Source organism: Drosophila hydei, unplaced genomic scaffold (assembly GCF_003285905.1).
Source record: "Drosophila hydei strain 15085-1641.00,03,60 unplaced genomic scaffold, DhydRS2 tig00000149-arrow-pilon, whole genome shotgun sequence".
Taxonomy (NCBI): Eukaryota; Metazoa; Arthropoda; class Insecta; order Diptera; family Drosophilidae; genus Drosophila; species Drosophila hydei.
Genome location: NW_022045678.1, coordinates 2,946,175 through 2,963,550, shown reverse-complemented (window position 1 = coordinate 2,963,550; position 17,376 = coordinate 2,946,175). Strand labels below are relative to the sequence as shown.

The 17,376-nt window shown below is 40.4% G+C and overlaps 3 protein-coding genes across 3 annotated transcripts; 1 reads left to right on the top strand and 2 right to left on the bottom strand.

The window, feature by feature from the left end:
• Window positions 1-1,679: 1,679 nt before the first annotated feature.
• LOC111603934 (carbohydrate sulfotransferase 11) lies at window positions 1,680-5,616 on the top strand. The gene is made up of 3 exons (XM_023321763.2): window positions 1,680-1,820; window positions 3,004-3,627; window positions 4,324-5,616. Exons 2-3 carry the CDS (start codon window positions 3,084-3,086, stop codon window positions 5,097-5,099), a joined length of 1,320 nt encoding a protein of 439 aa, XP_023177531.1. The 5' UTR covers window positions 1,680-1,820; window positions 3,004-3,083; the 3' UTR covers window positions 5,100-5,616.
• A 1,652-nt stretch (window positions 5,617-7,268) lies between these two features.
• LOC111603942 (thioredoxin domain-containing protein 5-like) lies at window positions 7,269-8,332 on the bottom strand. The gene has a single exon (XM_023321770.2). It carries the CDS (start codon window positions 8,302-8,304, stop codon window positions 7,429-7,431), a length of 876 nt encoding a protein of 291 aa, XP_023177538.1. The 5' UTR covers window positions 8,305-8,332; the 3' UTR covers window positions 7,269-7,428.
• A 3,001-nt stretch (window positions 8,333-11,333) lies between these two features.
• Window positions 11,334-15,944, bottom strand: LOC111603885. The gene is made up of 3 exons (XM_023321703.2): window positions 15,519-15,944; window positions 13,863-14,147; window positions 11,334-13,797 (listed from the first exon to the last, which is right to left on the bottom strand). Exons 1-3 carry the CDS (start codon window positions 15,742-15,744, stop codon window positions 11,930-11,932), a joined length of 2,379 nt encoding a protein of 792 aa, XP_023177471.2. The 5' UTR covers window positions 15,745-15,944; the 3' UTR covers window positions 11,334-11,929.
• Window positions 15,945-17,376: the final 1,432 nt, after the last annotated feature.

The following is a 17,376-nucleotide window of genomic DNA, read 5'->3' as shown; positions in this document are numbered from 1 at the left end:
CATGGATGTCAACAATTTTAAGCATATTTAGTAAAGTTTTCACATGTTTCCCCACACAAATTTCACAAATATTAAAACAAAACTCAAATTTATTGCAATAAACAAATGCTAATGGCAAAATTGTATAAACATAATTCTTATATTGCCAATACCAATACCAATACCAATACACACAAATTCATGCAACAAAGACATACACTCACATACACCCACATAAATAAAAACAAATAAAAAACAAAACAAAACAAAAAAATTAAAAATATTAAAAAGCAAATGCATTCAACAACACAAGATGAAGAACAACAAAAATAAAAACGAAAGTGTCTTAAAACGTAGTATTAGAAGTTTATTATTAATAATTTGTTTGTACTTTAACTTTAAAGTAAAAAATTATTTATAGAAAAAAAAAGAAAATACAAAGATTTAATATACACAAAAATTAAAAAAAAAATGCATTCATGTGTATGATTTATTTATTCGCTGATTTAGGTCAACAAATTGTATATTTTTATAACATGCAACCATCAACGAGACTTTTACTGCAAGCCAAATAAACCCCAATACGTCCCTCCTTAAGAACACTAAGGTTCGATTCTTCACTTACGTGTTCTTATTAGACTTATTTTGTGTACTTCTTATTTGATTCTTGTAGAGCATAAATGATTTCAGCATATAAACTATATGCTTACTGTTCAATAATGGGCTGATCGGAATACTTTTTGTATAGCTGAGAGAAAACAAAATTTGGTTTTTGTACTTAATTATATATTAGATTTTCCTCTAAAATTTATGTTTTAGACTCGGAATATAAAAGATTTCCTGTAGGCCAAACATATTAGCAGAATTTTTTTTTAATAATGCAGGTCAAGTCGACTTAAAATTTTTAGATATTTGACTGCTGAATCCGTATCCACAACTGGAGAAATAGTTCGTTAAAACGGACTTAACGAAAGTGTGACAAAGAGAGAGAGAGAGTGTGTTGGAGAGGGGGACGTACATTCAACAGATGATATCTTAGAGAGAAAACAAAGTTTTTAAAAACTTTAAATGGGTTTCTAAAAAGGAAAAGAATAACAAATTCTGGTACAGAACTTAAATACGTATTGTTGACACTTTTAAATTGGAATATTTTTTTCATTATATCCGAATTCGAAAACCTCTTTTCTACGTTACGACACACTTTTAAGACATTTCAATTTCGTGGGCTGTTAGTATGTACAATTGAAAGTTAATAATTTGTTAAAAAATTTCGCAATAATAAAAGAATCTTTACACTTTAATCTTCATTTGCTCAAAATGATGACGTGATAGGAAAAAGTAGGTTTTAGGAAAATTTGGTTTGAGGAATCATATTAGTCTACTCAAGAAGCAAAGTTCCTGTTGCATAGGGCAATTAGTGTTTGGCACAAATTATTATATTATTATATTATATTAAAATATATTTTGTTCTTTGCACTCTGATGTTAAATAAAAGAAAATTAGGAAAATATTAAGTTGAGCTGAGTTGAGTTGAGTTCCACTTGTCGGTAGGCATCACGAGTTGCTTCAATAGCTGCTCTCACGGCGTCTGCGCAGGAGGCAAGGGCAATGCCATAGGCCGTGCTCTAAAGTAGCATAGGCAACCAGCTAAGGGAGCAAAAGCCAGCGGACAGTTAAGTATGAGTTGCCGTTAGGAGCAGCACGGCAAAGCTGTCCGGCACAGGACATAGGAGAACGCAATAAATTGAAGACCTCACATAGGTGGGCACATTAAGCAGCAAGTGGTGTATGCTCGCGAAGCTCCACTGTAAACGTGCTCCCCCGACGCGAGTAAAACAAAGGTATATATAGGGCATCAAATACATATTTCAATTTTTGCATCTGAAATATCTGCGAAACAGTCTAAATCCATTCTCAAGTTCTCAAGTGCTGTGAAAATATTTGTGTACAAGCGCCCAGAGTTTGAAGTTCCGCCCTAATTCATTACAAATCTGTTAAAGCAACATATATGTATATATATAAATTTCTGTATATCTATTATAAACTGTGCTGCCTAGTGTTATTGCATATTTGTTTTAAAGGACAAGTCGAATAATAACCAAAACAAAAGCAAATGTTGACACTCATGAATGACGTCCTACTTTTCGAGTCGCATATATATTTATCTATATATGTATATGCATGTGTGTGTGTTTGCGTCTATGTGTGTATTAGTGAATGTTTGATGTATGACGTCGCCATAGATGGGGATGGCTAGTGGGCTAACGGGTGGTATGCTCCCCTCTCTGCTGGAGACCGGTTCAGTTTTATAGCTTATTAACAACTCTATTTATAAGTCAAATATATTTGCTAATATTTTGAGTATAACGTAGCAATTGGTTCTATGGAGCTAGCCGAAGTTTTAAGATCTTTAATATGTGAGCTCGACAAGTTCTGGTGTTAGAGTCTGATTATTGAGTTAGCATTTCAAGTGAAAGCGTATATTGATTCTGTCTGTCCGTATGAAATCTTAAACATATATTTAGCACCCTCTGATTATAGTATTTAGCTTTGCCTATATGCTTACAATGGGTTTGATAAGTCGGGAAATGCCTTGCCTGGCATGTCAGAAACGGAGACTAGAGAAACTTAGAACATCTACTGGCGTTCACAGCCTAGATCAAAAATATAAATATCATATATCTACGCCTATATATTTGAGGTTGTATCTGTTCTATTATTTTTTTTAAGAACTTTTATGATAGAAATGTGCTCGGGTGTATAGGGATGAATTTTATTGCCACAGCTATGGAGTCAGCCCCGACATTAACTGTACAATGTAAAATGTACATTACTGTCAAATGCCTTCTAAGGATTACTTAGAGACACTGGAGGTCTGATACTGTATTATAAATATATTATATTAATTATGCATAAAAAAGAATTTGATTTATATAAGTTGAATAAATGTTTATCCTTCCAATAATAGTAGAAACATATGTAAAACAAATTCTCTGTTATTGCTATCCGCTCTTTACAACACAGTTGAGCCTATTCAGAGACTTGTAACATGTAGTGGCTGCCGTGTGGTGGCTAGCGCAAAAGGGATCTGGACTCCACAAAAAATGCACATCCGCCTGTGGTCGGGACGACGCCTGCATACGTACCTGAAAATAGGCACCTTTGTGTTGGTGGGCGTCTGTTACTTTGCCTTTCTGTTCCGGGAGTCGCTGAATGCGTTCGAGCATCGGGAACGCGCTACAACCGCTGACTTGGAGGCATCCGAGGCATACGCCGAGCCGTCGAAACAGCAGCTGAAGCTCAAGCGCCAACAGCTCCATCGCCAACGTGCTCTTGCCCAGCAGCGCCTCAGAGCCAGCCAGCAAGCAAATGGCAGCTCCGCAATGGCCGAGGAGGTGCAAAACGTCGTCTCGGCAAGCACCTTGAATCCCGTCTACGAGTACTCCGAGGAGCTGCACAGCCGCACTGAGCGCGAATTAAAGCTGCGGCGCGATCACTTGGCAACTGTCTGTGAGCGATACAAGCTTCAAGAAAAGTACCCACCGAATCCATGGGAATTCTTCATTTCGCCTGGCCATAACAACCTGGTGTGGTGCAATGTATTCAAGGCAGCCAGCAGCACGTGGATGTACTACTTCAATATACTGGGTAAGTAAGCGAGAGAGTGGAGAGAGGAGGAGGGAAGAGAGGAGAGAGGAGAGAGGAGAGAGGAGAGAGGAGAGAGGAGAGAGATAGAGGAGAGTACAGAGAGGACAGAGGAGAGAGGAGAGAGGAGAGAGGAGAGAGGAGAGAGGAGAGAGGAGAGAGGAGAGAGGAGAAAGGAGAAAGGAGAAAGGAGAGAGGAGAAAGGAGAGAGAAGAGAGGAGAGAGGAGAAAGGAGAGACGATAGAGGAGAAAGGAGAAAGGAGAGAGGAGAAAGGAGAGAGGTGAGAGGATAGAGGAGAGACCTTATTAGAGACCTTAGGAGAAACCTTAATAGAAACCTTATTAGACCCCTTAGGACTGTCCTTAGGAGAGAGCTTAAGAGAGACCTTAGGAGAGATCTTAGGAGAGATCTTAGGAAAGACCTTAGGAGAGAACTTAGAGGTCTTAGGAAAGACCTTAGGAGAGACCTTAGGAGACCTTAGGAGACCTTAGGAGGCCTTAGGACACTTTGGGAGACCTTGGGGGACCTTGGGGGTAAAATAAGAAGAAGAGGAAAAGATGAAATGAGTTGAGAAGAGGAGAAGAATGCAAGAGAAGAAAAGAGAAGCGAAGATCACAGGCGAAAAGAGAAGACTCTGAACTTGACTACAATATTGTCGTCTCTCATAATTTTCCGTTTCGTTAACATATTCTCATTAGCGGGCTACGATCTGAAGTATCTGCAGCGAACGGAGGTTCAGCCCCTGGAATTGGCCCGTCAACGTTTCCCCCGCCCTGAGCTATCCGAGTTGGTGGAGCTGCTGCCAAGCGCGTTGTCTTTTCTGTTTGTGCGCGATCCCTTCGAGCGCATCCTTAGCGCCTATCGCAACAAACTGGAGGGCAATCGCAACAGTTTCTACAGAGCGCTTGGCACCAAGATCGTTCATCGCTACCGTCGCCGCGGCATGAACGTGGTGTTCCCCCGTTGTGGACCCACCTTTGAGGAGTTTGTGCGCTTTCTCATTCAGGAGCATGCGGCGGGCAATCGCTTCGACGAGCACTGGGCTCCCGTCTACAGTTTCTGTACGCCATGCAGCGTCAACTTTACGATCATCGGGAAGACGGAGACATTTCAGCGCGACTCCGAGTTTATCATAAGGCAGGCGGGATTGGAGTCGCTGCTGTTGGGAAAGCTGCCACGGCGCAAGCTGCGCAAAATCGGAAATCAGGCACGCAGCGGTGTCAAGTCAGAGGAACTGATCGAGCGCTACTTTGCCGAACTCGATCGACCAACATTGGACCAATTGCTCAATATATACCGCATCGACTTCGAGCTCTTCGACTACGACTATCTCAAGTATTACAATATGGTGCACTCGTGGGGCTTGGAGCAGAGTACAGCCACAGCGAAGAGTGGCCCACGAGCTGGCACCGAAACTCAGATAACAACAGCGGCGACCACATCTCTAAGAACAGCTGCGGCTCCAGCAGACTGAACAGAGATCTAGGCAGTCAGCCAAGCCAGAAATATAGAAATATATATAGCTCATATTCGCGAAAAGAATCTTATTTATGTACCTTTTACACAGCGAAGGATCAGACCGTGCAGAGAAACCGTAACCCAACCGAAACTATATGTAAAATGTATTTATTCTCCCACTGAGCAAGGCCAAATCAATGTTTTCCAACAACAACCAAACGAATCACAACACTTTTCGACCTCTCTTGGGCAATGCCAATGCAAGGAAAGCAAAAACCAAATGTAGATAGAATGACTAATTTTTATGCATTTTTCAGCAGTCTTCAAACACCCACACACACGCCACACATGACATGGAGTGTTGCACCTTTTTAGGTGCACTACTCAATCGATCTAGACACTTCTTATAGTTAGTACAAAGTACAATTTACAGTTAATATTCGAACTTCTCACACATATTGTTTACCTTTAAAAAAACACCGACCTCTATACGAATATCTCGCCTGCTGTTTTTGAAAACGAACAATTTTATGCAAAACAAGACATATTTACATATATATATATACAAATATATATATATATATATATAAATATATATATATCTATATAAATAAATATTTACAATAAAAGTATTTACAACCTCGTCACCTTCCCTCTAACATTAACTCTAAGATTCAGAAGCATTCTTAGGTGTATGTAAAGTTTTCTTCTCTTACATACACACATACATCCTTACATACTTACATACATCCATATGTACATATGTACACTTGGCATATGCACTTACATCTATGAATTTTATAAACAGGTCTTCATCAACGTTTTTACCTTTTGGGGACTGGATGGGTTTTTTCCTATTCTAACAAAATCTAAACCAAAGAAAATTAAAATAAAAAAAAATTACATTTTTGGTAAATGTGTCAAAAAAAACAAAAAAAAAGGACAGCGAAAAACAAATCTGCAAATATTTACAGTAATAGAAAAAACAAAAAAAAAAACTATAAACTTTTCATGTGATGTTTAAAATTAACATATATACACACATATACATGTAAATACTATACGTATATAAACAATATTTAAAAAATACAAAAGAAAACCTTTACTAACTTTAATTATTTTGGTGTTGTATATATATATATATATATGTATGTATGTATATATATACATAACTGTAACCAAATCGAGCAACAAACTTTAATTACGAATCAACGATATTATTCTACTTATTTCGTTGCGAACCAAATACAAATCTTAACTAATAAAAAGTCTTTCATTTTGTGAGAATGCATGAGATTTTATTTATAAATATTTAATTTAATTCGAAATTTACATTTCAGAGAGGTAGCTCAAAAATTTTGTGCAGCCGGGCGTATTCGACTGCATTACACTCGTCCAACTATATTTTATAGAACATGCCTTTATAAATCTTGCTAGTGTTTTACTTTTTTTTAAATATGTTTATTATTTTAATTTATTTTATTTATTTAATTATTTCATTGTCTCAGCTAAAAGTTAAACTAAAAACGATGCTCAATAGCCTAGTAAAGGCATCACAAGGAGATATTGCATTTGTCCGATAGATCTGCTATGCCCCACTTCACAGCTAAATATAGTCAGTGATATTATTGAATTATGCTGAAGTTGGAGTATGCTAAGGGTAAGTTAAGAGAGTTACTATTTTAAGATATCTTAAGTTTCGCTTGAGGAAAAGAAGCAAAAGCAAAGAAAAGATTAGTTGGGGAAATGACTAATAATTTCGCAGTTTAGCAAGCTATGCCTCTGCTCACAGCTGGACACGCAGTCAATCATAATCCACGACTTTATTGAGTCATGGGAAAGCTCCAATCCCAGTGGCAAGTGCAACGAACGAAAGTGCTCGATTGGCCTAGGAAGGACCAAAAAAATTAAGTCTAGCCCTGAGAGCTAATTGGAGTCAATGGTGATCGAGTTATATTGGCAATATCAAGGATTCAAGGACGATTGATCAACGATGCAAGATCAAGTAGAAGGAGCGCACTATGAGAATTGCGATCACAGTTTAGAACGCATAAGGCAAAAAGCAGAAACTGCCTTAGGACCAACTCAATGAGAGGCTGATGCAATTTAACTACATTCCAGGTTTATCAGCATTCATCAAGACAAATAGCCGAAGGCACTAGCCCAATGTACTCCTCTCTTTAGAAGGGAAATAGCTTCAAATTGTTGTTTTTCGATTATTATTCTTTCACATTTCTACAGATGCACTTATGAGTTTATTCTGATAAATGTCATTCATTTGACCCGTCCATCAATGTACGTATGATCCCATGAGTCTCCTCTCGCTTAGACAAGTATCTCATTGACTATAGTACAAAAATATAAATCGTAAAAGCTAATATAAGAAAAACATCGTTCCTCTCCTTAATGGAGCCTGTTGAATAGCTATATCTATTTCTATATGTCCCATGAAGCATGTCAAGAGCAAACTCTTTTAAATAGCTGAGATCTCGTGGCCCAGAATATACTTGCACTTTTTCGCCATTCCGAAACCACGCAATGGTCGGCACATGCTTGATTTCGAAATTGTTGCAAATAGCTACGGCGATGGTGCAATCAAGCTCGCCCACACATAGGTCATAACTTTGCAGTCTGGTAGCTAGCTCTATCCAGGCGGGTGCCAGGACGCGGCAATGGAAGCAAGTGGGTGAATAAAATTTGACTAAAAACTGTCCATGTGATAGGGTCCTGGTGAATGTTCCTGGTTCAAGTGCGAATACCCTGCCAGGGTTACAAATCCTTTCATCTCTGAGCTCACGGCTCTCAACCATGCCACCATCGTGTTGTAGACCCAACACCTTCATCAGCGTGAGCAGATCGGGTGACCCATAGAGGAGTCTGTACTGCTCTCCGCGCCTCTTGAATATGCCCACAGTCGGATATTTAGTTATATTCAGCTCACTACAAAAATTTGCATACTTTATGCAGTCGATAGTTCCAACTGTGACATTTGCGTCCGATCGGTCCTCTAAGATGGCGGCAAGGTAATTCAGTCTCAGGGAACTGCAGCTCTCGCAATGGGCCACATAAAGTTCAGCCAAAAAAACCTGTCCATCTGAGGAGCTCCTCAAACTATTGGGACTAAGTGAAATCAATTCCTGCCTCAATGGTAATTTTGCTTGCACGAGCAAGGATGCCAAAACAAGAATCAAAGGCGAGCACAGATCAGTGTTACCTAACATAATTTTACAATTACTGACTCTCACAGCAAACTCAATGCCATACATACAAATTCAAGTCGAAAGTGTGCATGCTTCAAGAACATCTATAGACCAATTTGTGCGACTCCAGTGCCTGGAAACGGGGTGAAATATGCTCACAAAAAGATTTTAATCCATTTCATTGAAATAGAAAAAACCTTCGATCACTTCAAAGCAATTTAATATAACTTTGACCTAAGTCTCTAGATAGATAGATTCAGAGGTCCCTCCTCAAATGGAGGTTGTTTGATCTACAATATGAATGATCGTAGCTGTGAAGAACGACACTTCTTATTAGTTACTTAATATCTTATACTTATACTTATATTTATACTTATACTTATACTTATACTTATACTTATACTTATACTTATACTTATACTTATACTTATACTTATACTTATACTTATACTTATACTTATACTTATACTTATACTTATACTTATACTTATACTTATACTTATACTTATACTTATACTTATACTTATACTTATACTTATACTTATACTTATACTTATACTTATACTTATACTTATACTTATACTTATACTTATACTTATACTTATACTTATACTTATACTTATACTTATACTTATACTTATACTTATACTTATACTTATACTTATACTTATACTTATACTTATACTTATACTTATACTTATACTTATACTTATACTTATACTTATACTTATACTTATACTTATACTTATACTTATACTTATACTTATACTTATACTTATACTTATACTTATACTTATACTTATACTTATACTTATACTTATACTTATACTTATACTTATACTTATACTTATACTTATACTTATACTTATACTTATACTTATACTTATACTTATACTTATACTTATACTTATACTTATACTTATACTTATACTTATACTTATACTTATACTTATACTATACTTATACTTATACTTATACTTATACTTATACTTATACTTATACTTATACTTATACTTATACTTATACTTATACTTATACTTATACTTATACTTATACTTATACTTATACTTATACTTATACTTATACTTATACTTATACTTATACTTATACTTATACTTATACTTATACTTATACTTATACTTATACTTATACTTATACTTATACTTATACTTATACTTATACTTATACTTATACTTATACTTATACTTATACTTATACTTATACTTATACTTATACTTATACTTATACTTATACTTATACTTATACTTATACTTATACTTATACTTATACTTATACTTATACTTATACTTATACTTATACTTATACTTATACTTATACTTATACTTATACTTATACTTATACTTATACTTATACTTATACTTATACTTATACTTATACTTATACTTATACTTATACTTATACTTATACTTATACTTATACTTATACTTATACTTGACGGAGACGGAGACGGAGACGGAGACGGAGACGGAGACGGAGACGGAGACGGAGACGGAGACGGAGACGGAGGACGGAGACGGAGACGGAGACGGAGACGGAGACGGAGACGGAGACGGAGACGGAGACGGAGACGGAGACGGAGACGGAGACGGAGACGGAGACGGAGACGGAGACGGAGACGGAGACGGAGACGGAGACGGAGACGGAGACGGAGACGGAGACGGAGACGGAGACGGAGACGGAGACGGAGACGGAGACGGAGACGGAGACGTAGACGGATGACTGAGACTGAGACGTATACGGAGACGGAGACGTATACTGTATACTTATACTTATACTTATACTTATACTTATACTTATACTTATACTTATACTTGTACTTATACTGCTTGAGCAGAAAATATATTCAACGAGCTATAAACTAACGAAGTCCAACTGATTATAGCGCAACTCAGTGCGACTTATCCCCAAATTATATACATTGGGTATATCCGGGAATAATTACAGCAATTGTAAGGAAGGGGAATGCAGTATTCAGTATTAGCCACTGCCTATAGGCTAAGCAGAGTGGAAGATTACACCTCAGGTTGGTATATTTCTCAGCAACTGCCAGAGTATGTAATAGTCGAGTATTCCCGAGCTTCAGAGCTGAATAAGCGTTTCCATATAGTTAAATTCCATAAGACAGTGAGTTATATCAATATAAATAGTTTTATTTTCATTGATCAATAAACTTTGTATATATATATATTTGAAATTGTTTATGCTTATGTTTGCCGAGTGTCGAATCATAATTATGTTGCATATACATAGCGACAATTGCTTAGATATATGTGTGTGTATGTATTTGTTGACATAAAACTATTTACAAAGTAGCAAAGCGACATTCAGGAGTAGAACATGAATACATACATATATATGTGCGAATATCAATCAACGTTTATATATATATATCTTAGATAGTAACTAAAGGCTGCCCAGGGCAACGCTTCTTAAGCTTTCACACAGACACAACTCCTTGCCATGGATCGTCGTCTCTCCATTGCCCTCTAGGTAAACGAGCCAAAATACTTACTACAAACATCAATAAATATACGCAAGCAAGCAAGTGTGTGTGTGTGTGCGTGTGTGTGGGTGTGTGGGTGTGGCATAATAATAATTGAAACAGAGACTACATTTAAATTGCGAATATTCCAATTGGATAATTATTTCGTGCCAAAAGCCTAGTCGAACGCTTAAACATGAATTAGGTTTGGAGACGTGTTGGAAATAGTTAATGTTTTAATCTCGTATTTTAAGTAATTGTTTATATAGTATTTGCTTTGTGATCTGTGTAATAAATAGGCTTAACTAAATACAAGTTCATAATGTTTATCGCTTAGGCTTACGTATAGATTTCTATGCCTATTTACAATGATAATTTAAGAATATTTCTACAGTTCTCTGACGCAGCAGAGAAAAATCTATAATAATGTGGATATATATATATATATGTATATAAGCTGAATAGTTATTTATGTACAATAGTAAATACTTAGAAAGTGTTTCGATTAAATAATTCATTTATACATAAATATATATATATACGTGTGTGTGACGCTTAATAGCGTAAGGAAACTTAGAGAACAACAATGGGCTAACGCGATACGATATAGTGTTTTGTTTAAGAGATACATTTATAACAAATTGGAACAAGTTCCAAATAATTTTTAGGTGACTGAGTCTCCAGTATGTGTTGTGTATAAATATAGGTATATAGATATAGATATATATTCTTGTACGCATGACAAACAAAAGATATTTCAACTCCAGTTAGTTTTAGCTTTAACGGCTGCCCAACGATCTTGGCTCCGTATAAAACGAGATCTATACAATTAGCTTATCGCCTTCAAATATTTCTTGGACACGATTATACGAAACTCTACACAGAAATATCGAAAAATATGAAATAGAAACAAATTGAGTTGTCATGTAGGAGACTTCTTTGATATACATATGTGTATTCTCTATAATAGCACAGCAGAAGCTGGATATATTCTTGTGTGCTCGCCGAGTCGTTCTTCTTCTGCTACATCCACGAAGTCCGATCAGAATAACTCAAACCAAAGTCTCTGCCTTTACAAAAATATTTGTCTGTCTCTTCGCTCTCTCTCCTCCAGTACAAATCCGTTTCCACGTCGAGCAGCTTCTAGTCGCCGAGTATCATCATGCTCTTAATGCTAGCCACCTCGGACTCGAGTCGCTCCAGCTGGCTCTTCAGCATCTGATCGCGCTCAACGTTGGAGACGACGGCGACCGAGACGACGGCCTCTTTCGGGGCGAGCAGCTTGCGCTGAAACTGTGCCGTCCACTCGGCACTGGCAATGGAGATGCCAGAGTCGCGCTCGTCGCTCGAGTTGTCGCCGCCGTCGTTCCACGCTGGAGGCGAGGAGCGATTGCAGCTGGGCTCTTGCTTGATATGCTGCAGCGAGAGCAACGCCGTGGCAGCCGCATCTTTGTCGCCCAGATGCGACTTGTGGCGCAGCTTCAGGGGCAGGCAGTTGTTGGCCTCATTAGTGCTGCCGCCGTTGTGCGGTGGGCTGCTGCGCTGCAGGGGCGTCAAGTGTGCGCCGAGCGCCAGCGCATGCGGATCCGGATGAATGGTTCCGTCTGAGCCATCGTGCTCCTGCTCATCGTCGCCGGAGACGGCGCCTGACGAGGAGGCGGACGAAGATAATGCTGAGGAGGCGGAGGAGTGATGGGACGTCAGCGATGTGGTCGAGGACAGCATGTGCTCATAGCTGGGTGAGCAAGCGCGCCTGGACAGATTCAGCACGCTGGCTGCCGCCGAGCTGACGACCGAGGAGCAGGAGCTGCTCACTGCATCGACCGCACTGCTGCTGACGGCGCCCTCCACGCTGTGACTGTGCAGATAGTTAGCCTCCAGCTGGTCCTTGCTGATGGCCACATAGGCAGACGCGGGCGAAGATGCATTTACAGTTGCAGGCGTGTATATTGCAGCGCCTGCCGGTGATGCCGTTCCCACTGCGGCTGCGTTATAGAGAGCGCCAACGGCCACCACCTTGCGCAGGCTGTCCAGATCCTCGGGCCTGACGTTGCGGTGAAGCGCTTGCTGCAGCACATGGAGATTGGCAATGGCGTTGGTCGGCGGGCGGTTGTGCGTATCCATCGTGGAGGGGGCAGCGTCCTGCACCTGCTGATGGTGCTGTTGCTGCTGCAGCTGGTGGTACTGGTGTGGATGTGGATGCGGATGCGGATGCGGATGAGGCTGGGAATGAAGTGGAGCCGGCGGCGGTGGGCCATGCTGACCCACGTGATGACCGCTCTTATTGGACACTGATGTCAAGGACTCGTTGGCGCGTCCATTGGCCGCATTGACGTTGACGTTGACATTGCTATTGGGACCATAGATGATGGGCGAGAGGGGTGGGGCATTGTTGCTGCTGCTGCTGTAGCCACTGTGTGTGTGCGAGGCTGGGGAGCTGCAGCCGGCGCCGGAGGGCGAGGATCCCGAGGAGGAGGAGGAACACGAGTTGCCGCTGCTCATCTTGGCGCGCTTTGTATTGCTCAGCACCTGCTCGCTGGTGGGCAGCGAAGCGAGAATTTTCTCAACGCTCACCAGGTTCTCGCCGGATATGTTGAACTTATCGCGAATCGCATCGAGCTGCGCCTTGAGCACGTGGTTCTCTTTAGTCAACTCAATGACGCGCTGCTCCAGGACCATGTCGTTGTAACGTCGCTTCTCGCGGCTGCGCTTGGCCGCCTCATTGTTGCGCCGCCTTCGGTCCCAGTAGCTCTCGTCCTTTTTGTTATCGGGCGTGAATTCGCGCTGCTTGCGTTGCGAGAAGAGCTCCTTCTGTGCGGCGGTCAGCGTTGACTGCGAACCACCTCCGCCGCTGCTCTGTCCATTCGATTTACCCATCAGGCTGTGGCCATGGCTGTCCGTGTACGCGCTGCCCGGCACAAACTTGCCCAGACTGTGGGTGTGGCTGTCCGACATGCCGCTGTCATTTGACTGCGGGCTAATCGACCCACCGTACATGGAGAGAGGATGCACTGCAGCGGAAATTAGAAGAGTTAATAAGGCCTGTGCGTGTGGCTTGGGTTCAGGCTCAACTTACGATTTGTGGCTTCGTTGGAGCTGCCGTTCATGGACAGCGACGGCGAAATGGTTGCCAAACGCACGCTGCTCATCATGGAGCCGTTTACGGATGCAGCGACAGCGGAGGCTTTATTGTGGCTTTGGGTGGGCGTTCCTGCGAGCACCTCGGGCATTGCCGTCGGTGTCGTGGCTATCAGTACGTGCGCCTGCTCCTGCCCCAGTCGACTGCTGATCCTGTCTTCCAGTTGCTGTTGTTGTGGCTGGCTGTAAAGCTGCTGCTTGTGCTCCTGCTTCAAGTTCACAACTGCAAAGACAAATTCAATTCGATCAGTAAATGCCTCAAGTGCAAAATTGTTAACTCTTGTTTACTTTCAGTTATGCAGATATAAGCCAACTCAAGTAGTATGGGTAACACGAAAAATGAATTAAATATTTTATATTAAAAAATACTTATTAGAAAATTATATTGAATTTTAGTATTATTCAGTTTACGGCGTAAATAATTTAATTTGCTTTTATTAAACGTCTGGACCCACTCGGTCGTAATTAACACTTTTGACTGATATCTAGGCACGAATTTTACTTATTATTGGCCATATCTTATCGCTAGCTTGGCCCTAATCGCATTCGCAATGAATGTGTCAAAACAAAAGACATTGCAGCTAACGCCACACAGTCTAAAGCGATCGTGTCTGTCCAATCAGAGTATATGTACAAGCACACATACAAACACACCTACGCACGCACACACACACACACACATTCATACGTTAGTGGGCATGTCTCTCTTTGTCTGGTCCTTGGCCTTGGCTTGCCCTTACAAAATAATTACGTTCTGAGCGCAAAGAACCCACTCGAACCTAACGTATATATATATATATGTCTGTATGTGCCTGTGTATGTGTGTACGAATATCGCCCGTATGCACATTTGCTTTCATTTTTAGTGCGAACATCCATTTACACAATGATTACGGCAAATGATGCAAGAATCAGCGAATTAGACGACAGCACAACGAAAGCACAAACAACCACACGTAGACTCTCGCATGCACATCGTGACACACACACACAGGCACATGCAAATAACAATGGCAATGGCAACGTAAACAAGAAATCACACGGCGAGATTGGTCGGTCTTCTGTGTTTGTGTGCTTGTGCGCTGCCGCTGCTGTTGCTGCTGCTGTTGTTGTTGTCACCTCACCCTCACCGTGACCATCAAATTGGCATTTGCAGTTCAATGCGCTACAACACACACTCACACACAGACACTAAAATACTAACACATACGCACACATTTATTCTCGTTCCCATAAACTGGCTACTCACGTCAGCAGCCAGACGCTGCCAACGTCGCAGCCGCCGGCAACCCCTACGACTCCTACGCCGACAGCAGCTACATTGGTACAAATAAAAGCAACAGACGACGACAACAACGACAGCGACAACGACGCCGACGACGCTGTGCTGCGCTGCGCTGCTGCAGTCGCTGCTTGTGTCGAAATTCACAAAAACAACATGACTAAGCGCGCTGCTGCTGCGCTCTCTCCTCCACTCTCTCTCTCTCTCCCTGTCTCTTTATCTAATTCTCTTTATTTTGCATGAGTTTTGTTTTGCGTTGTAAACTAACGAAATTTAGCTTTGTTTTGAATGTTTTCATTCTTGTTGCACTTACATTGTGCTGTTATATTTGTTGCTGATTGCGTATAACAAATGTTATTATTGTTGCTGTTGCTGCTGATTTTGTTATTGTTGCTTTGTTCTATGCTGCTGTTGTACAGTTTATCCGCGTATATTTTGTTCCTTGTGCTGTTGTTGCTTTTGAGTATAAACAAACTTTTCGTTGTTGCAGTCTCTTGGGAAATGTTCACTTTTTGCTCTTGCGGTCTCACTATCGACATAATGTTCCACGTGCCTAATCACAGTTAATTATCCAAGCAGCGCAAATGCTGTTCATCTTGCGGATTTAACACAGTTTCGCATTTCGATCAGAGCAGCAAAAAATTCTGATGCAATTGCACTTAAATAGTTGAAAAATAATTTCCGAATAATTTCGAATTCAGAATTTATAAAGTTTATAAATGTTTTTTTTTTTCACTTTTTTCTTTCAGTAACGATTAAACTGTTCTCTGTTTTGTTCTTGTAAGTCTATATTTTGCTTGGCGAGTCCAAACACTTTTAACGGTTCTTGCTAGCGGTTTCACTGTTTTAGCTATTGTCTGGGACTTTTATCAGTAGCAGCGGACTGCACTTCATTCACAATATTACGCGACTCGCGAGCGCATCCACAACCGCTTCGAACGAATGCTGAATCGCAATTGAATTTGTAAAAGCATTTCACTCGGCAGCCGCAGTCCAATACGTCGCTCGGTCACGTTGCCGCTGCACGCAGTAGCGACACGCGACTGCTGGCGAACATCGAACATGGACCGAACATGTTCGTAGCTCGAACCAGCACTACAAAGCATTGGTAAAAGTGAAATTTACCTGCTTCGATTCTGGTTGGACGCGCACACACACTCACACACGCTGCCTGTTGCGCGCTCCAAGTTGCAGCCGATCACATTGCTGTACACTCCATAGTTGAGTAATCAGCGTCAATCTCAAATCGTTTAGAGCTGCACATTTGAAAACTAGAACGTGACTGTGCCGTGTGCCGTCCACTGGGTGTAACTAACGGGACGCGACGAGTGTGAAGAGGGACAGCGACGACGACGCTGACAGTGATAAAGACGGAAGGTGTTTTATTGGAATATTGCGTTGCAATACGTACGTATATGTACATACAAACATACATACATACGGTACATATATATAGACATGTCTATGTATGCATATTGTTCTCTATGTGTGTGTGCCAAATGAATTGTGGTGACGCAAGCGCCTTACACAGAACACCTAAAGAAAAACAAGTCAATGTTGCCGAACACTATAGATACCCTATAAAAGGCTTTCGTAGCTGCTTTGCATGCATAGTAGTGCACATAGCTAGAGTGTGAGTTGTTTACAGGGTATCTGCTAGTCGTGCCTTTCGTACTATTTTCTATTTGTGCACCGTTCTCAGATGCAAACAAGATGCAAATCAATCTAAGTTTAGCTTCTGGTTCCATGAAGCTGTTGCTAATTAGCCAAAAAAGACAGTCCAATCGGAACTGTCAATCTAATAAGCTAATATGCTCTGAAGTCAGCAAATCAATTAATTAGTTAATACTCAGCAATCAGCGATAAATACTGATTGAAATAAAGAAACAAACATTGCAAATTATATAATCACAAATTATATTTACATTTGACGCTTGATAATCGTCGTTGTCTTATCAGTCAGTCTAGAGGACACAGCTGAAAACAAAGTTGCAAAAAGGGGGGTAACAGAATTGTGACTAAGACAATATTGCGTATAAATACATATGCCTGCGGCATAGGCAGAAAAATAATATTTTAAAGGAAATTGCAGTGCGAAGGTCATGGGCCAATAGCAACAACTCGAGCGATATGATGTAAGCTCTATAAGTTTGATTGACTGATTGACGAAC

Excerpts from the sequence above, each read along its gene's own strand:
- LOC111603934 (XM_023321763.2), top strand. The coding sequence starts at position 3,084 with ATGCACATCCGCCTGTGGTCGGGACGACGCCTGCATACGTACCTGAAA. Across the intron at positions 3,628-4,323 it reads GTACTACTTCAATATACTGG|CGGGCTACGATCTGAAGTAT; the intron begins GTAAGTAAGCGA and ends TATTCTCATTAG.
- LOC111603942 (XM_023321770.2), bottom strand. The coding sequence starts at position 8,304 with ATGTTAGGTAACACTGATCTGTGCTCGCCTTTGATTCTTGTTTTGGCA.
- LOC111603885 (XM_023321703.2), bottom strand. The coding sequence starts at position 15,744 with ATGTCGATAGTGAGACCGCAAGAGCAAAAAGTGAACATTTCCCAAGAG. Across the intron at positions 14,148-15,518 it reads AACAAATATAACAGCACAAT|TTGTGAACTTGAAGCAGGAG; the intron begins GTAAGTGCAACA and ends TTGTCTTTGCAG. Across the intron at positions 13,798-13,862 it reads CTCCAACGAAGCCACAAATC|TGCATCCTCTCTCCATGTAC; the intron begins GTAAGTTGAGCC and ends TTTCCGCTGCAG.